The sequence below is a fragment of the Ostrinia nubilalis genome, chromosome 14 (genome assembly GCF_963855985.1).
Source record: "Ostrinia nubilalis chromosome 14, ilOstNubi1.1, whole genome shotgun sequence".
NCBI lineage: Eukaryota > Metazoa > Arthropoda > Insecta > Lepidoptera > Crambidae > Ostrinia > Ostrinia nubilalis.
This window is the reverse complement of record NC_087101.1, coordinates 11,282,420-11,304,297: the sequence shown is the minus strand read 5'-3', so window position 1 is coordinate 11,304,297 and position 21,878 is coordinate 11,282,420. Positions and strand designations below refer to the sequence as shown.

Below are 21,878 nucleotides of genomic sequence, written 5' to 3'. Positions count from 1 at the left end.
TTTAGTTCTTAAAATACAGAATGCAGGCGAATTAAGATTTTTGGAGAGAGTGCTTTTTTCTTTAAAAATAACTTATACAGAGACTCATCAAAAACCAATTACTTAGATAAAATTAAATATCATCTTTTATTATAATCGAAAGCTTAGGTACTTTTGGTATTGTTGACTTAAAGCGACTGATTTTTCTTAGGGCTCTGCAGAAAAACGATCTTGTCTTAGAATAAAAAAGTTCCCCCTAAATTGGAAACCTAGCATTCTTCACAAAGTTATTACTTTTTCGCCAGACCCAGACTTCGAAAGAAATAAAATGGGACTAGGTCACTCATAGGACTTTAGTAACGTACTTTTTTAAGCGAAAGTAGGTAGGTAGTAGTAGTAGTTTTATGTGATATTTTATTAAAGAAATAATTAACCCATTAGAGGTCCGGTGAAATGGTCGGACTGGCCGACTCGTGAACCGAGGAACGCGGGTTCGAACCTCGCCGCTGCTTGACTATTGTGGCGAACCCTCTCATAAAACACTCAGCATACGAGTATTCAGCCTACTACGAAGGGTTAACGGGATTATTAGTAATTTGTATTTGCAAGCTGCAAAAGTTTTCTACATTTCAAATATCGTTTATCTCCCAGATAGACATCGACCGACGTCTACTGAAGAAACATAATTTTGTTTAATCCAGACAAACTCGGGACGGGCTTAGATTAACTAAATAGTTATTTTCCTTGCAATAACAACTCAATTAGGCAACCCAAGGGAAAATCAACATATGCCATCTCACATCTTTGATCTAATATTCAAACACACACTACAGCAACATTATACAAAAGTGGCAACAAATTACAGAGTAGGTACCAAAACAAGCATGAAAATAAGCGTTTTGCATAAGAAAAACACTTCAAAGAAAATTACAGGTTTAGGCTGAACTACAAGCAATCAAATAGACACCAATGTAGTGAATATGTTTTGTTATTACAAAAAGGAGCTGTGGAGTATCTATAAAAATATTTTATACAGCGCGTACTTTGATGACTTAGCAGAAATGAGGAGATCCGTAAACGAGCTAAAGTCGCTGACATAGCCACGAATTAGCAAGCTGAAGTGGCAATGGGCAGGTAGTACGCAGAACTGACGGCCGATGGGGCAGCAAGGTTCTGGAGTGGAGGCACTGTACGTACACGCAGTGTGGGATGTTCACCAACAAGGTGAACCGACGATCTCCTAAAGGTATAGCTATATGGGCCGCTACCAACCGGGCGATGTGGAAATCATTAGGGAGGCCATAATATGTTCAGCAGTGGACGTCCTGTGGCTGAAGTGATGATGATGAATATGATGACTTAAAATTATCGCGAACAGACAAATTCACAGGGCAAAACTAGTAAAAATACGATTTGTATGTGTACTGAAATAAAAATCGTTTACGTATACTTTTGATATGAGATACAATTTTCCTCAATATCCCCTTATAGCAAAAAATATTTTTAACTTATAGCAAAAATACGTAATCTTTCAGAAAAAGTACCAATTTGTGTTAAAGATAAACCCGCTATCGTATGAAAAAAATATTACAAAGTCATAAATTTTATTTTTAGAAAGATATTTATTAGATTGTGGATTTTATACAGTCCCAATAGTGAATTGTATTTTTGACAAAATAACAAAACCGATTCAGTGTCTAAATAGTATTGTGTAGAGATTTAATATCGTGTTTGTAGCGATAAAATCACGATAATCTTTCCTTTAAATTTTATTAGGTCTTTAAAAAATATGGGACGTCATAAGCGAGCGCTAAGAATTTCCTGGGCATACTGGTGAGTCCTAGTTCATCATCATCATCATCATCATCAGTCTCAGTCATAGGACGTCCACTGCTGAACATAGGCCTCCCCCAATGCTTTCCATGTTTCTCGGTTGGTAGCGGCCTGCGTAATTCAGTCGACTAAGTAATGAAACGAAAAATTAGAAGTCATTATTGTCAAGAACTTGGTATTACAAGAAAAAAATTACTTACTCAAAGTGAAAAGGCCCGATCTCCTTGACGATGGGAGCGGCACCCTTCATGATCTCCTCCACATTGGTGTAGTTGAACATGTACACTTTGAAGTCCAGGGCGAAGGGAATCTTCTCCCACATGGCTCGCACGTCGGTTTTTTTCGACAACGCCATTTCCTAGTGAAGAACAAAAACATTATTACCAAAAATAATTTGGCTGCCGTTATTTTACTACAGCGTGAGTCATGATAAAGTGCACATATGAAAATAGGTGAAACTAGACCTATTTTTATCGGAGAAATACATGTCAAAAAATATCTGTTTATAGTTTATCCGGAATAATTTGATCCTTGAAATCCGAGCGTCATTTAGCATTATTTATCCCTAAGCCATGCCATGTCCCATTGATTTCATTAGTTAAATAAATTTCCTTGTAGTGCACCACGTCCCACTAATTGTTTTCCCGAAAGTACAAATAAAATGCAATAAATTAAAATAAACACGTCATGCTTAGTAAGTAAATTCTACTAATATTATACAAGTAAATGCGAAAGTTTGGATGTCTGGATGTTTGTTACTCTTTCTCGCAAAAACTACTGAACGGATTATGATGAGACTTTACAGTACTATTGTTTATAGCCCAGAATAACATATAGGCTATTATTTATGACGAGCTGTGACAAGCGAAATTTCACGCGGGTGAAGCCGCGGGCAAAAGCTAGTGGTAAATAATGAGATTAAAATTAAATATGAATTACACAGCTGATACTAGGGTTTTCATTAATTCATCTCTGTTTACAAACAAAACCCTGTAGTGTTCGCGGATTATAAAATTACTTAAGTACTCGTGTAGTAAAATAAAATAAAAACTATTTAAAATAATTTGTACTTATAAACAGATTTGTATTTTGGTTAAAAAATATGACAGTGTTATGCAATAAAAGTTATGTTAACCTATTTGAATACATTTTCAGAATCAATTATTTTCAAAGCATTCGTTATGTTAAGTGAACCTTTTGGATGTTTTTCATCCATAATTGTCTTTTCTGAAAATATAATCGTGCGTATTTAATAAAAAAAGTAATTAATTTAACCAAATTTAAATAGCCAACAGTCGGCAGCACATCAGACCATACAATAAATTTAGTAAAAAATAGCATCTATGACAACTTAACTACTCTTTAAAATGCCACAGTAATTAATTTGTTTTATTCTTTACAAAATATGAGTCGCGTGTATCGCGACATTCGCAGGGTTAAACGAAACATTATTAAAAGAGAATCAATCTCATAAATAAAAGCTATGGGAAAATAAATCACAAAATACCTCATTGATTAATTATTCTTCATGACGTAAGTTGGTTAAGCCATTTTATGCAGCTCTGTAGGTACTGATTAATTAAAATTCCAACTTAGCGGTGACAAAATACAACATGATTTTTGGCAGTAAGCTCACGCTTTATATCTGGTTTGCTTGAAATACAAATGAAATTATTTATGTATGAAGATAAATGATTCCGTCCATTCCGACAAGTTAGACAGACGATCTCATAAGACGGCACTGGATGCAGGCTGCTACCAATCGGTCAATCTGGAAAACATTGGGGGAGTCCTTTGTACGGCAGTGGATGACAGACGTCTTATGGTTGAAATCATGATTATGATGAAAAAATAAGTGCCTGGATGCGAGCGGCGCAGGACCAGTCTTTGTGGAAATCCTTGGGGGAGGCCTTTGTCCAGCAGTGGACGTCTTTCGGCTGAAACGAACGAACGAATTCCGTACTTTGAAACAATGCCTACCCGTTGTGCAACTTTATAACCTAAAGCGGCTCATAAATTTTGACAACAGATTTTACGTCCAAATGTTACAACTAACATGATAAAGAATAGAAAAAGAAAACAAATATACAGGGTGGAAACATTAAGTGATCTCATTTGATTATTTCTAAACTATACAAGATATTGAAAAACTGGTTACTGATCCTGAAAGTGCTTCATGAGCTCTTTCAAACGGTACCAATAATAGGTTACAGAATAAACTGGATCTATCTGAAAATTCAATGTTTCCAGCTTCCATACTAAATGTATGCCAGACACACAATATTAGAAGTGTAATTTTTTTTATCTATACTTATAATAAATCTGTAGAGAGCTCAATTCTGTACATGAAATATATTTTCAAAATAACTATCAGGGGGTGATTAGTGATCGATACTGATGCCAAAAATGCAATCAGTAAAATTTTTGTCTGTCTGTCTGTCTGTCTGTCTGTATGTTCCTTATAGAAACAAAAACCACTTGACGGATTTTAACGAAACTTGGTACAATTATTCTTCATACTCCTGGGCAGGTTATAGGATACTTAGGAATTTCCACGGGAACGGGATTTGGCGGGAAAATCCTTTTGTACGAAAAATCTAAACCGCTTAAGTTAGACGCTTGAAATTTGGCATGCAGGTACCTTAGTAAACTTAAAGCTTAGTTACAACAGGATATTGCAAAATTCCCATGGGAACGGGAGTTAGTGGGAAAAAACATTTGTATGAAAAAATCTAAACCGCGTAAGATAGACTCTTCAAATTTGGCATGCAGGTACCTTAGTAAACTTAAAGCTTAGTTACAACAGGATATTGGAAAATTCTCACGGGAACGGGAGTTAGCGGGAAAAAACATTTGTATGAAAAAATCTGAACCGCGTAAGATAGATGAAGGGGGGGTAAAACGAGATCCACGCGCACGAAGTCGCGGGCGGCCGCTAGTTTAATAATAAACTCTTGAAAAAATAAACTCGTAAATTGTATTCTTATTTAAAATTATTCATGAAAAACATTGGTTTTAGGCTTTACTTGCTATAATATTGTCAAGAGATGAGTGTCATGACTGTGGTAGTACTAAATGTATGGAAGAAGGAAACATTGAATTTTTAGATAGATTCTGTTTATTCTGTAACCTATTATTGATACCATTGGATAGTGCTTGTGAAGCACTTTTAGAATCAGTAATCAGTTTTACGATATCATGTGTAGTTTTTAAAATAATGTGACTTTACCAAATGTATGGAAGCTGGAAACATTGAATTTTCGGATAGATCCAGTTTATTCTGTAAGCTATTATTAATACCGTTTAATAGAGCTCATGAAGTACTTTCAGGATCAGTAACTAGTTTATTGATATCTTGTATAGTTTAGAAATAATCGAGTGAGATCACTCTTATCGTTTCCACCCTGTATGACTGTGTGCTACCGAACCTTCTATATCTTAGCCAAGTGGCATACAGCCAAGCGTTTCAGATTTTTAATTATTCACATTGTTTTTCTGTGGAATGAATGTACTCTGTAGTCATAAATCCCGTCGATTCTGATTTGGGACATGCAGTTGGCGAGAAGTTCGTTAATTTCATGAATTGTTAATTCCGACGGAAACGTGATTTTAGGTAGGCACGGACATTTTTATTGCTGCCTCGGGGAAAATGAAAATGTTTAACGTAGTTTCACTACCGTTATGGTCGCTATTTTATTAGTTAGATGATACTTCAAGTTATTAATTAATTCTTTAAAGTCAAGGGATTAAAAATTGTAGGACTATTTTTTGCGTTTAATTAGGTAATGAAAGCTTGCATATTTAACGAGAACCTACTTACATACTTACCTCGTTATTATTTTGCTGTTGATTGTAATAAAATTGCTAATAAAATAGCACAAAATCGATAATGTTACATTATCATCATCATCATTTCAGTCACAAGAATTTAAACATTACTATGAGGTCTCACAGTGCGCATGAATGCACAGGGTGACATATTATGAACCAATAACAGAGCTCTATTCAACGCTGTGCGTTCGATTTTTTGCTTCACTTAGCAAGCATCGTTAGTGAATACGGATGTTTGTCTGTCTGAACATAGCCTCGGACATAATATTTCGACTCCATAAACTCGCTTTCATTTGTTTCTTAATTTGTTTTTCCTTCGCCCTCCTCTTCAACTTTTCGATAACTTCACGTTTCTTTTCAAATAACTCTACGATTCATTTACTATGTCTGAAGGTTGTCTAGAAGATATCCGTTATGAATCAGCTTGTAACGCTTCATTCAATGTGGTTTATCAAAAAGAACCTACTTATTTATATTTTTTTCATCTTATCATGCCATTTTTGGAAGATTTACTCGTATCTATGGGTATTCACCGAACTGTGTTTTAACAGTTCGGTCATCCAAGTTGGCTGCCGCATTATGGTGATATATGTTTATTCAGTTTCCTAATGAGATACTGCCTTTTATTTTTACTGGAAATCGGTACATTATGCATTTAAAATATGAGCAAGTATTGATGGTATGAATGTGAAAGTAATTCTTTGCCTGTAAAGTATCCTCTTCACGCCTAGACCACTGGAATCTGGACCAATTTTGGTTTAGGTAGTGATAAATTGAACCTGGACCGTGGGGCAGGTACTTTTATAGCATGTCATTGACCACTTGTGGTGAAACACTCAATTTTCTTCATTGTAAAATGTCTCTGAATATTAATATTTAATTGGGAGTTTACAGAATAGGTAACAAATAAAATGACTCATTAAAAAACCTATTCCACCCATTACGATACGATAGGTGTCTATGTCAATTTGAAAAGAAAATTACTAGTTCTTCAGCCCCATAACAAACGAGAATGGCCTCAAAGAGGGTTTTTAAATCTATTTTACTAGTAAAAAATAGAATAAGAAATCAGGTATTTAACATGTCCAGCACACATGAGCTGTGTCCCACGGCAATACCATTGAATTTAATGATAGCTTTGTTAACAGTACTTTTAAGTCAAGGAAAACAAATAGATAATTAAAGTTCGCCTTTCTGTTATTAGACAGAACAGGGAATTAGGTACGACAAAATACTAATTACATTTGAAATGTTATGCAGTAGAGATCAATCTTAATGGTGGGCATGATCTTGATTACATAATTTACGACAGATATTTTTTGACTGCAGTTGATTTGACTCTTGTACGTGTGATAATTTGTCCATGTTTGACCCCTAAACTTATTGTCCTCGTCATTCAAACTCCTCTATAGTAACGTACAGCTTGGCCTATGAAACTTAACTAGTAAAGATGGAACCTCAGTCTCTCAAGTCGTAGATACTCAAGTTTTTTTTTCTTTTTTGATGTCTTAACATAATATTATGTTCAAAAAGTTCTTAATTAGTATGTTGGCCCTTTCCAGGGCACATAGACACGTCCCAATATAACTGCCCATAATTACCTTCTGATGCTGAGAAGAAGTGGCAGTAGAAACCTTTAGTATAAGTATACAATACCTTCTTCAACTGGCTCTTTAGGATGACAGGGAACAGCACCCATCCAAATATGATGCCGAAGAGCCCCGCACCCATCATCCCCAGCCCGATCTTGAGTGGTTTCTGCAGCTGCATCTTCTGGACTGCCGAACAGTCTGGTTACATCTGAAATAATTTGGGTTGATCATCAACTCGTTCTTGGCAGAACTCATCTTCAAACATAATCCTCAACTAACGAGGAACTGGATATCTAACTACCAGAAACAATAATACTGTTGACATTGTTGTTATAGCTAAAAGACTCAGGTAAGATGATAGTAGCTACCTAGGCGGACTAATAACAGGCCTACCAAACCGAATGGAAAAATCTTGCCCCCACTGAGAATCTAACCCGGGACCTCTGGGCCTAAAGTAGGTAGTTTTCCCACAAGACCTGTTCTAGACCCACCTGGCTAGCTAGTAGCTACCAACATGCTAACAGCATTGTTGTGTTTCAGCAGTTGGATGTAAGATACCCAGTTCCTTTGTGGTTGCGGATCCCAGGTGAAGCTGGCTTCCACACTCGACCTAATCATTATCTTCCATCAGGTAAAATGCAAGCCAAAAGCATCCCAGTAGTGGTGAAAAGTCGAAGCAACCCGATCGCGTGGCAGGTCACCAATGCGCTGGACCGACCAAGTGAAATCAGCAGTGGGAGACGGCGTATGTGACTGCACCAGACAGTCTGCCAATAGAGAGAGATGGAGGGAGATCTTGCGGAGAGTTGTATCCGCCTCTACAACCGATGTGAACAACGCCTCAACGTGACCACGACCGCTCTGCCAAGAGCGTAACGAATAAGAAGAAGAAGAAGAAGTGGTTAAAAATTTCAGTCTAGAGCTAGACCGCCAACAGCTGGATATAGGCCTTGCCCATCAACTTCCAAAGCAATGGCATTTAGGTTGGTTGAATAGCAGTTGTCATGGTTCCTAATTATCATGTCATAAAAAATTATAAGTGTACGTGGGGACGTCAGGTTAGTCGGCTTTGTGAGGCTAAGGCATCGTGTTCACTGGTGAACAGTGATAGGTATCTCAATACGAAAGCACTATTGAAGGTATTTTTAAATGAGACTAATTTCAATTTACACAAGGGTCAAAAGTGGGCAGGCCTAGCTTACACTAAGTGGACCGACGATTTGGTGGAGGTTGCGTGAAGTACCTAGAAGCAGGCAGCGCTGAACCGGTCGTTGTGGAATCAATGACAGGTCGCGTGAACTGTCATAGGCCTTTGATCGCGCCGGCGATGGCGATCTGCAAGCGTTGGTGTGGTTGAAGCCTTTGTACTGTCTTGGAACCCGTCACGAATTTAATCAGAAGAATATAGAGTTCGAAATATAAAATCGACTTCCCTCCGTCGAATAAAAATAAGACGTGACCTAATAAGATGTCAGACTAGTGAATACGAGGCTTAAATTAACTAATTCATCACATATGTAATAATGTATTTAATTGTAATGAATTGTATTTGTGTTTTCTCTATAAGTGGATTTTGTAAATTCTTTTGAGAAAATAAATGTCTTTAACCGTATATGTCACAATGCTCATTGATTATCATAGAAATTGGCCATATGGCGAGCATTGAAGTGTTCACACGATTTTCCTTTCACGGCCATGGGTCATGACTAGCTCATTGATTTCTTTAGTCACCTTCAGATTTTGTTATTATGAGTGCATCAGTCAGAATATTGGATAGTTAATTCTAGCTCGAAATGCCATTTTTGGTGCCACATTGATTATCAAAAAGGTATCCATAGAATAAAATGAAATTAAACCTTTAAAAAATGAACACATTTATGAATGTTATAACCAGGAAATTTCAGAACTATACAACTTAAGCATAGTTTGAACTCTCTGTTTTTGACAGGTTGCCCGTTACATCCGGTATACTAGAGATAAATTATGCTAGTGATGTCAAAAGTTAGACTACTTCTGACGTCATAACAGTTTTGCTATGGATCGACACAAGATATGGCGTGGCAATATTGCCATAACCTAATGTGCACGCAAACTTTTAAAATATCGTTACTTACTAATATTATTATGAGTGCGATTTAACAAGGATATGAAAGAAATTGAATACCTAATTTTCAATTCATAAAAACTCATAAAACTCATTTATTTCTGAAAATAGGCTTTAAAAAGCACTTTTAAACGTCCCAGTATTAACCCTACCACTGCTTCAGAACAATCAATGGAACTTTATGTTTACTTTTGAATTAAAACATCTAAATATAGCAAGAGACATGAAACTTTTGAGATAAGGTTCGGAATTGTCAGAACTGGACAAGACATAAAACATTCAAAACAAGTTTGCCTTTTTAGATTTTACTGGAATTTCAGAACTTTTATTTCGGGTAACTTTTGACATGAAATCTTTCAGGTTTTCTTTTCACTGAAATTCTTAGATTGACAACTTTGTTCGTTCGCAATGATCTATGGTTTTGTTTGCTATTGAATATCTTTTTTTAACTTCTTAGTCTGAGTTGCACCATCTTATTTTAACTTTACCAAACGTCAAAAATCTGTCAAACGCCATACAAAAAACACCAGTCATTGTCATAGTTACGGTTAAAGTAAGTTGGTGCAACTCAGCCTTAGAAAAAATAGTATAACGGGCATTTTCTCTTGAAATGTTTATCACTGAAAAAGCAAGTTTTTATTTTATAGTAGTATAGTAGTATAGTAAGTTACTATAAAATAAAATTTCCATGTTTTCAAAGGTACGAAAAGGACAATGTTCGTTCTCCATACATTGTTCGCCTAAGAACCAACAATTTTGACATATTACTACCCGAAAGCGAAATAATACGATTCTGTGTGTAAGAACAATGATTCCTGATGGACACTTGCCATAAAATTAATGATTAAGAATATTAAATCACAGCGATTTTATAATATGTCGTTTATGACAACATGGCGTCTAATGTATTGTGTGAATGTATGAACACCGATTCGCGAAAAATGTTTTGTATTGTCGTCACGCCGAGTCGCAGCCAAATAGTATAAAATAATAGAACAAGTTTTAGAAATACAACTCGGCATTCCACTTTTATAATATGCCCACATATTGCACGTAAATAAACAACATGAATCGTAGGTTGTTTCCACCCTTGTCATCTGACACATGAAATAAACTCCTATTGTATTATAGATATCGAAGCCGAATCGTATATAATAATAGAATGGGTTTTGGAGATCACTCGGGGTTCCACTTTTATAAAAAACCTACATATTGCATAAAAATAACACGAATCATGAGTTTTCTTTTCACCATTTACATCTGACACGAGATAACAAACTCCTATCTCCATGACTACCGTCGTAGTCTATGCCAAAGACTACAATATTTTAAGCAAGAAGTTTCAAACCTTAGCGGCTACGGTAACCCCTGGGCCACATACATCGTGATAACATTCGGTCGACACTGGAACGAAGTCTTGCGATTATGCAAAAAAGCATCGTATTCTATAGTGCGGCTATATCACGTTCAACCGGGGTTTTAATTCGACTAAAGTCCTGACTAAAGACTGGAAGAAAATACGCCGCATTGTATGAGCACTTCGTGTTCGTTAAAGCGGCTTCAGATCTAGAGCCCACATAGTTTTCTTTCCAATAATATCCGCAAGTAGCGCTGCATGATCTTTACAACAAAAACGGCAATAGTTATTAAGGTGCCAAAATTATATGATTACTTTGGCACGGTATTATACACGTTCGAAGATTTGTCATTTTCATTCATTTCATCATCATCATCATCATTTCAGCCACAGGACGTCCACTACTGAACATAGGCCTCCCCCAATGACTTCCACATCGCACGGTTGGTAGCGGCCTGCATCCAGCGCCTTCCCGCTACCTTTATCAGGTCGTCGGTCCACCTTGTGGTGGGTTGACATTGCAGAATATGACTTTTGATAGGTTCATCATAGAATTCGGCGGGGATATCCTCACGGAGGAAGTTCGAAAAAGGGCGGAACAAGATCTTATAATAATGCAAGGCCGAAGCTGTAACGCGCGTGCTCCTACGTGTAATCCGGCGAGTATGCAATAAATAGTAATGTCTGGTAAATAGTGGTAATACGTATCGTTCGTTCGTTCGTTTCAGCCGAAAAGACGTCCACTGCTGGACAAAGGCCTCCCCCAAGGATTTCCACGAAGACCGATCCTGCACCGCTCGCATACAGGCACCTCCCGCGACCTTCACCAGATCGTCGGTCCACCTAGTGGGAGGCCTGCCCACGCTACGTCTTTCGGCTCGTGGTCGCCACTCAAGAACTTTCCTGCCCCAGCGGCCATCAGCTCTACGAGCTATGTGCCCCGCCCCGTCTATGTCTATATGCGCTACGATTACAGGGTATCATTTTGCATAGTCGCAAGACTTCACTCCGCTGCTGTCAAATCAATGTCGCATAATGTTATCGCAATGTGTGTGGCCCTTGGCCAAATCACAGAAGCCTATGCGAAGAAAGAGCACTTGAATGACAATGAAAATCAGGGTTACCATTTTATAAGATCTCCTCACTATTGAGGGTAACAAAGTAACATTAATAATCTAGCCATTAATTACATTTATTACCTATACGAGAAAGTAAAGCAACATGCGGTTTTATTTTAATTTGTAAAATATTTGTAACAGTTTGTTCCAAGTTTAGTTTTACAACAGTATTGCTGTTTCAGCTGTCACTGTGAAGCTTTGGGAAAATAAATAAATACAAAAAATATTAACATAAATATTTATTTAAGTTTTTATGTTCATTATCATAATATGCCAATTTAAGTTACACTGTGTGACAGTCTTTGACACTAAACAAACTCTTCAGCTTAATAATACCTACCTACAGGGCGTTTTTATAGTTACTCTTGCTGATGAAACAAGAAGGGTTGATTCTACTACTGAAATACCTACAACTACTTTTCTTACAGGACCAATATCAAATTCTCAAAAAAATTCACATCCTCGTGATGGTGATAATTTCTATGGAGAGGTTTTTTTTTTATATTCGGTATCTTGGGATAAGTTATTCCATTTGAGCAGTAGAATTAATCCTTTTTATTTGATCACATATAAAAATAACACAAGTGTGTGTGTTTAGGAAAACTTCTTCTTTGGTATGGTATCACTACGGAGTTATAATGTCGGTAACTCTGTATCACTGACTTGTAACTTTCAAACAGTATGAATAATAAGGGCACCACATTGGTTTTCTTTCTGAAAAAAGGCTTTCACTTTTAGTACTAACCCTTTAGCACTATTTCATTGAAATAAAAATACAATAAACGCACAGAAGACTGAAATTGAGTCAACTGACGTGACATTTATAATTTGTTGACATTATGACAGTTTGACAAGACTAGGGATTGAAAAAGTTTTAATTGAAAAAGTAAAATGACAATTTATTAAAACGATTCACAAGGATATAATCGATTAAAAATATTTATAAAATGTTCTGATACTTGCCTGTAGCGATTATCCAATCCTGGTTTCTACTGAAAAACTACTTCGTGGCAAGATTTTAATAAAATAATAAAATCTTTATCTTCTCTTTCACAATCTATAAAAGTTCATTTGGTCTATTATTAATGTGCTATGAATGAGGGTTTTCGCGATTGAAAAATCCGCGAGATGGCAATACGTAGACGCGAGGTCCAAATGCTGCATGATTGGTGAATATCTGTCAATGTCATGTCAAAAATAACCAATCATGCAGCATTTGGACCTCACGTCTACGTATTGCCATCTGGCGGATTTTTCAATCGCGAAAACCCTCATTGGCATAGATTATGAGAGACTGGCAACTATACTAGGTTGATATATGTTTCTCACACTTCAACTGGCATTGGATTCAACATCGGATTCTGACACTTTTACAGTTATGATACCATGAATATCAGTTTATGGTCCTAATTATTTTTATTTTATTTACGACCTTCGACCAGTTGGACACTTTAGATAGCTTCTTGTAATAGTGTCAATATCTTTTTAGCTTTTAACACAAATCTAGTCTTCAAAGCAGTTTAATCGATTTATTTTATTTTCAAAATCGATATTTTATTGTCTATGATGGCCGCAGGAACATCACTATACATGGACTCCCAGCAATAAAGTACGGTAATGCCTCGTACAGATTTTATCGGCAAAAATTATGGAACTTGATAGGTTTTAGACCATGCCACGCACCAAAACGTCCGGAAGTTGTAATAGTATTATAGAATAAACGTTAAAAGACTTATTTATTTAATTTTTCAATGCTTAAGTGTCCATTAGAACGAAAGGGTGCTTAATGTATTAAAAAAAATAGAAAATAATTATGATGGGTTAATGTTTTTGGGCGGTTTTTTAGGCGGTTTCTGACAATGTCCTTTATTCAGTTGTTGTAGGTATTTGAGTATTACCAGTGATTGCCTAAAATTGGCGAGAGGCGCGGACGTTATTATTTCCCGTGCAACAAAATAAATCGTCAAATGACACAATTCACTCACAAAATAATTGAATGCCCGTGACTCGAGTTTTAATTGTTTGATCGCAATTTTAACTATCGCATCATATCATTTTGTTTAAAATATCATTTTGTCTAAATGGCCAATCAAAAGTAGATAGCGTAAGAAAACTTGTGATATGTACGAATATTTTTCAGTTAGAGTGGTAAATAATATCAATTAATTAGGCACCTAAATTATTTTTAATTGACTGAAAAAAGTATTTAATTTATTAAATATTTATCACATGTCAAATAAACACTACGTAACAATTATAGTAACTTTAAAAACGACAAAAAATTTACTTATCTATTTTCAAAAACACATACATAGCCGTGTCTCTTCTAAAAGAAATTATTTCCACATATTTTTCTTGTAAAATTTCAATTATAGGAACTTCTTAACATTTTCTGTGTCCAACTATCACTATCACTTTGGAGTCTTTAATTGAAAAAAAAAAGAAGTTAATTAATACATACGTGAGCGCAGCAGTACTGGCCGTCAAGACGGTCCTTTGAAGTCTAGTTGTGGATGCATTGCTTTAATCTGTGGGCGGGCTGGTGTACACTGGCAGACAACAGTCACTATTTTTTTATACATATATTTTTATTTAATGTTTTTTACAGTAGGTATTGTACATATTTGACTACAGTACAACTCACGGATATTACAAGGCGGTATTTTGTATTGCCCCCTGAAGAAAGAGTGCTCTTAAGTACTGTAGATAGAAAATTTTAATCAGAGAAAATATTCCTGTATTTTGAAAAGGAAGAAAACTGTATCAAAGATTTCCGAATCCGTTGTTACATAACATGCAAACAACGACGAGCACTCAGAAGGTCCTATTCCAAGTATAATTTTCCGTTCTGAATTCGACTCCGCTGAGCTAGTCTTTTATAGAAGGGGTCTACTTGGGAATAGAAATAGATTTTTAATTAGTACATATTTAAACGACAATATTTTCATGTCCTTTATTGTTGAATTACTCAGCTACCTTCTCTGTGACCCTTCTCTATGATTTTTTTACCCATGGATGTAAATAATATCTAGTCTTTTCCGTGTAGTTTTCCACAACATAGAGGAAAAATGCTAAAAAAAAACCTGTCCACTGTTGCCTTCGTCTGTACAGGTCCCGCCTCTTAGACAATTGGTCGGCTCCTCATACGTCATTGATCGAAACACCATTAAATTGCCCTAGAAATTGCTTAATATAGGACGTTTATAGGGGAAGTTCATGTAAGTGATACTTACTATTTCTGTGTAAAATAGTAGGTACCTAAGATTTTTACGTGTAGGTACCTAAACAATTTTTTTTTAAGTTTTTCGCACCTAAGGAAGATTACGAGAATCTTGCATTGCTGACAATTGGAGTTACTAAATTCTCAACGCATGCCTCTTATTAAGAAACTTTTTGCCTAGCTGTGGACTTAAGACGATGACAATAATCAATGATGACGAAAACTCTTTCAAAAATTCACGTAGCCTCGCGTAATATAGAAATTCACACACCTGAACTTTTCTGTACAGGTAAGTAAAACTGTTTACCAGCTTAAAGTGTCAAAAATAAGTTCGTATCGGTAATAATTTTGATGTATAGCACAATAAAATAAAGGTCCAATACACCTGCAATAAAGTTAATGTATGAGACGGGTATTACCGCCTGTTTGGTGCGATAACACGGAATAACGTCAGATTATTTGAATTATTCGCCTCATATTTATAAACTGCCTCGTGAAGTTTTAAAGGCGGGATGTGAGTGGATTTTATGATAATAAATGAGGAAAACTTTATTCCCATTTAACACTTCACCTGCATGAATTACGAGTTACGAGTATTCTGATTTTGCAGATGTTTGGTTACACTGCTGGGATTTGGAGTTGTGTCTATCTTTTTTTTACCAAAATTTGGTGACTAAGTGGACCGACAATCTGGTGAAAAGGTCGCGAGAAGTACCTGGATGCCAGCCGCCAAGGCCTTCGTTGCGGAAATCCTTGGGAGAGGCCTTTGTCCAGTAGTGGACGTCATTGGTTGAAATTAAAGAACGAACCAAAAGTATAATAATTTTCAAATATTTAAATAATATAATTAATAAGACTCAAACGTAAAAGTACTATTATATTTTTTCTTAGTTTTAACTATCTTCGTGTCTTTTAGGGGCTGGAAAATAGTACGTCACAGATTTAATTTGACTAGTACAATTTCCTAGTTGACCCAAGGGCTCAGACCCTACTCAAAAGCAACAGGAGTTACCACAAACCAAATTCGTATATTGCCAATTACTTCCCGGAATTAGACTCTATGTAAGTCGAATTAAAATGTATCTAACTACATTCTGGTATCATAGAGCGCTGGTAGGGCAAAAAAATAATATCAGACATGTTCTTTAAGAGCATTTAACGATTTTTGAATGACTAATGAATTAATTTAATTAGTCTAACTAAACAATCAAAGATATTTTTGATATTGATTTTGAAGTTTAAAGTGCAGTGTCAAAGTTAAAAAAAATGACTGAGCCCCGTACTATGTCAATGAGATAGGATTAAATACATAGACAAAATTCAGAATTAATATGTGTTGTGAAAGAGTGCGACAGTGTTTGTTTGTCATATAAAATTTGTCTGACCCTTTGCCCATAGCAGCTTGTCTTGCTTGGTTTGTGTACTAAACGAAGCTGAGCCTGTCAAGCTGCATTCGTTAATTCCAAAATAAATTTTAATTTACTTATGGAATCAAGGAAACGATTAAAAAGAAATCTATTTAACACGTGCCACATATATTATCACCACAACATTGTCTCAAAGGCGTCATTTATTTTTCAACACACCACTTTGCAATTTAAATGGAACTTTTGAAGAACTCTGTTTGATGGACGTCAAGGGGTTAAAACTGTTAAATATTTAACGAGGTAAGTTTTTATAAGTAGCACCAAGTGTGGGATAACGATTTAACCCCTACTGGAAGAGATAAATGATTGTCTGTTTACATAATATATTATTTAGGTGATGCAGAAATTGGCTATTAACACGTTGAGTGCGAAACCAGGTCTATAGACCTTGTGTACGTCTCGCTTACCGTGCGGCTAAGAAAATTATAGTCTTCCTTGTCGTGCGAAAAGCATAACTTCAATTGGGTCCGGTGTAGGAAAGTGATGAATATGTATATCTATGATGTATTCTTAAAATAGAATCCAATGATGTACCTACCTTAATACCAGGTTTTTAGACCTGGTACCGCACGGAAGTAATAAAATGTCTTCACAATGCGAAACCAGGTCGAAGCACCTTGTACCCTACGCACCTGGTACCGCACCCCACGCTAGCTTCGTGCAGCCAGTGTTGCCTCGCATTCGTAAGAAACGCACATGTCGACATGGCGTCAAGAGAAACAAACAAAATCAAAACTGCAAATTGATTATAATTTAATTTGCTACACGATTTATTGCTAAATTAATTGCTAATTTAAAAGTTGTAACTAAATGTTATTAAATAATATGTTTTCTTTAAATATAGCTTATTTAAGTATTTATGCATGTATGTCTTATTTGTAAAATATTTAGACTAAATGATTAAAACATCTTTGTTTGTAACTTTTTTAAATTTTTATTAAAACTTAATTAAAACTATCGATATTTGTATTTCACATCCCTAGAATACCCACCAGACTTTCCTACTTCAGTGCGGCACAGGGTGCATAAGCCTTGTATTTTGAATATAGCTATAATTTTTATACTAAACAAGTTATTCACGAACGCCTTCAGGTGTATGTCAATAAATGCATTATTATTAATATTCAAAGAAAAAAAACCACAATATCTATTAACATGAAGCCAAAAATAAAATTAATATATCTTAAATATTACAAGGTCTTTAAGCCTTGTGCCGCCACAATGTAAGTTTTAATACCAGTGTGCTTACCATGAGTTTACGTACGGAGTGCTCGCTAGCGAGTACGTCAAAAAAATCTATGAAGATTTTGTTTCTTGAAAGTAGCCGCTAGGGGCGCTGCACAATATGTTATACATTTAATGTCATTTTTTTACGTAGTCGCTAGCGAGCACACCTAACGTAAACTCATGGTAAGCACACAGGTTTACTGACCTTGTACCGAAGGAATGGAAAGTATTAGAAAGTTACTGCCGCAGCAAAGGTGTTAACCAATTTCATGTAGTACGAAAGTTACTTGAAGATTTCTACAGGTTTACTAAGGCTGGGTTGCATCATCTTACTTTAACTTTGACAAACGTCAAAAATCTGTCAGACTCCATACAAAAAGCACCGGTTATCGTCATAGTTACCGTTAAAGTTTGGTGGTGCAACTCAGCCTAAGTAATGCCTCCGAAACTTTTTAGTCAATGTAGCCTGTCTGGCCAAATATCATGGATTCAAGTACCGAGGCGATATTTTCAAGTGAAAAATCATAATTTTGTGCTGAAAATGTTTTTTCGTCGTTAGAGAATACATTATTGTGTTGAAAAACACTCGAAAGTGGTGCATTCCCTTCAAATGACGTCAAGTAGAGCTCAATCTGTCATTAAATTACTTTAATTTGAGGTTAAGATTTATTTTATGTGATTGATATTTACGACGGGTTTTCTAAACAACCGCGAGGATTTGTTAAAAGCGGTAAATGTAAACAGAAAAATATACTTTAAAATAATGAAGGATTTTAAAAGTATCAATTTCTAAGAGCTCTAATTCTCATTAAAAGAAGGTGAGTCACTAATTTACCGACACAGACCCCAAGAATGTTTCAACATTAAAACAATATTTTGAAACCCACTCGTGTATTTAATTTAAATGTATACACAAGGTTTTACAATAATATTGATGTAGGATTAGCGAATAACACTAAAATAACTGAATTGTTGATTTTAATCCGTACTCGACACAATAACATTATGTTTGCAGAATAAATTGCCCAGTGCATAATAAGCTTAATTAAAGTTTAATAAAAATTATTTTTGTACTTTAATTGGTCAGATATTGTCAATTTCATTTCAATGCTCTTTAAAAGTGTTGTAGAGTTGAATCACAATCACAAAATATCACATTTTAAGTGGTTGATAGACGCGATTTTGATAGCTCTGAACTGAATAAAAGGCAATTATTAAAATTCTATAATACTTTAAGGCTAAGGTATTCTTTCCTAGTGAACATTTGCACCAAGCGCAGTATTCGTGGTATTATCCAACAATATCCTAGATCGCTATCAGGAAACGCTGGCGCATCATAAAATATTTGAGTTGGTATTTTGGTAAATGAGTGGCCCATTTAAATTCTCACGTTTTCCGAATAGCATGATTATGATCCAATGATTGCTTTTGATTTCAGGTTTTTACGACGAAAGTACAGTCCACATCAGACTAAATTTTTGTTGTAAAAAATAGCCCCTAATGCAACTGCAGAGATGTCACTTTGAATGACGTTTGTAACAACCTGATTTTGAAAAGAAACCTTTGATGCTCTATTGAAAAAAAGCTTTACACAATTCAGTTTAATTTTCAAAGAATAAATAAATATTTTCGTTAATTTATTTTCCTGCGTCTGCCGTTGAAAGACAAGTTAATTACTTATAATGTTGCATGTAAATATTATATAGTATGGCAGCTTCCTTCAATATGCTACGCACGGTCAGGGAAGTAACGGACAGCCCACCGAAATCATATTATCTTGTACAGTTGAAGGCAGAAGCAATATAAAAAGCTTGAAACAAACAAGCCATATTAATGAGTAACCAGAAATATATTTTTTAACACAAAATGAATTCGCTCTAAGATCATATAAGTAGAAGTGGGAAAAGTAGGTTGAACGGTGTGGAAACGATTCTGCAACCTATAATTGGTACCGTTTGAAAGAGCTCGAAATCTAAAAAAGTCAACGTAAGCTTTTAAAATAAGTTAAGAAAAGTAAAATAATCTGCAAATTTTATACACCAGCACGCAATACCTGATGGTCAGCTGATGTAAAATTGACAGTTGCATCCCAATACCTTGACAAAATATCAAAAGCAAAAAGGGAAGCAAGAAAAATTTAGAAGCTTCATGAATACCTTCTACAGTTTTCAGCTGTAGAAAGTGACCATCAAATTATGGAGCTGACTCTTCTTCCATAAATCCGATTATGGCGAATTATGGCGGACGTGCTGTCTTTCGAATATTTGACCACTCTAGCCCTCGTCCTGTTCGTTTTGGGGAAACTCAATAATTTCAATTATTTGATCGACCCTCCTGCAAGTAAACCAATCACCTATAATCTATCTTGTCACAGAAAGTCTGAAACACGTCTGAAAATAGATCATAGCACAAGGTTTTACACTTAAATTGATTCAAAGCCTTTCATTAGTTCAAATAAGTATTAAAATTCAACAAACCATGCTTGAATTTGAGTCATTTTCCATGTTTTTATGACGAACCAAAACTAACTAGTTAACACTTGGAGACTTCAGACTCTATAAACCAGTTGGAATTTTTATTCCAAGTGCTCACTAAAGTAAAAAAAGACAGGGTTTCGGCCCGTCAAATCACATTCCTAATATTCTAGGTACGGAGTGCAGCACGTGAAGCTGAATACTGTTAGGTCTTATATGGTTGTAATAGGGTTGAGTTTTCAGCAAAAATGCACAGTCTGATGTGCGCGGCGTCTGACATTTTGAATGTCCCCTTTAAATCTGGCCAGACTCCACTAAATGGAAAATCTTGCTACGTATGCGGGACTACGTACCATTCCGGTTTATTTAAACTCTATTCTCAGATTTTGTGATCCCAGCCGGTGATCTGTTCGGGGTAGAATCGTAAGTTTGACGGAATGGGGCCATAACAGAATGTTGGCGTTTGCCCAATTCTTTGCCCAGCTAATGGTTCGGTTGTCGTTGGAACGTTATGGCGGAGGTCCGGTGCAGTCATACTGTAGATTTTAGCAGCAAGTTTGTTCTCATTTGTAGTTATATTATTTTTAGAATGAACTCAATTCAGGGCCATAAAGACATACTTCATCAGGATAGTATAAAATATGCTTAAGTACCAGACATACTATGCAGCTATGGGGCCTCGTCGCCCATATAATATGCTCACTCTTTAGAAATATTCGTTCGTCGTTTGTTTCAGCCGCATGACGTCCACTGCTGGACAAATACCTCCCCCAAGGATTACTTTAGAAATATACGCCATGCCATACATTTCACTTGTGTACTCGTAGTCTACTCGTAGATTCACGCTGTATTTATTTCTACAGACAAAATGACTAAATAATTCAGACATTTTGGTTAAGTTTGGAACGGCATAAATTAGGAAAAGGGTTACATTTGTAATGAAAATAATTTACCATTGCTTTTCCTAACCAAACCTTCTGCCAGCTTAGGTTTTCGGGTTAGGTTTGGAATAATTAGCAAATCTGAATTTACAAGAGTCGTTATTACTGAAGATATAGAATTCTAATTCATATACAATCTCACACGAATAAGGTTTTAAGTTTGTCCTCATTATTATGCGAATGGGATTCTTAAAGCTTCAAAAATAAGTCCCTTTGACTTAACACAATTCAAAATGTATAAGGTCATAGCAGACATATCAACTCGGAAAGGGATCAACACCATATCACAAAATAAGACCGTATCGCCTTTTGCGAGCGAGCTGTGATCGCCTTTTGCGCGCTGCGCATCGCAAACCGCGAGGCGAGGCGTTTACATTACGGTGCGGATAAGTGTGCGTTGCAGCATGAAGTTGCATACAAAGAATACTGACCGCCACGGTTATGATCCTTTTCCGGGTTAATAAAAGCGTTGGACGTCCACCCACAAAGTAGACCGACGACCTGATAAAGGTAGCAGGAAGGCGCTGGATGCAGGCCGCTACCAACCGTGCGATGTGGAAGTCATTGGGGGAGGCCTATGTTCAGCAGTGGACGTCCTATGGCTGAAATGATGATGATGATGAAATGTGCTACGGCTTTTATACGAATGATAAATTAGCCATTAAAATAAAAGTACTCAGGTATCTAGAATCGAGTGAGTCTACTTCTTTAACTTCCTATTTGGTGGTGTAGTTTGAATGTAGAGCCACGTTGATTACACTTGGTTTGGTCGCTG

General features: G+C 36.0%; 1 protein-coding gene across 1 annotated transcript in view; it reads right to left on the bottom strand.

Moving 5' to 3' along the window:
• The window catches only part of LOC135078334 (uncharacterized), a 56,887-nt gene that overhangs the window by 24,764 nt on the left and 10,245 nt on the right, over positions 1 to 21,878 (bottom strand). Inside the window, exons 18-19 of the mRNA XM_063972932.1 lie at positions 7,300 to 7,438; positions 2,013 to 2,170 (exon numbers count right to left, since the gene is read on the bottom strand). Coding sequence (XP_063829002.1) covers positions 2,013 to 2,170; positions 7,300 to 7,438 — 297 coding nt within the window. The remainder of the gene's footprint in view (positions 1 to 2,012; positions 2,171 to 7,299; positions 7,439 to 21,878) is intronic.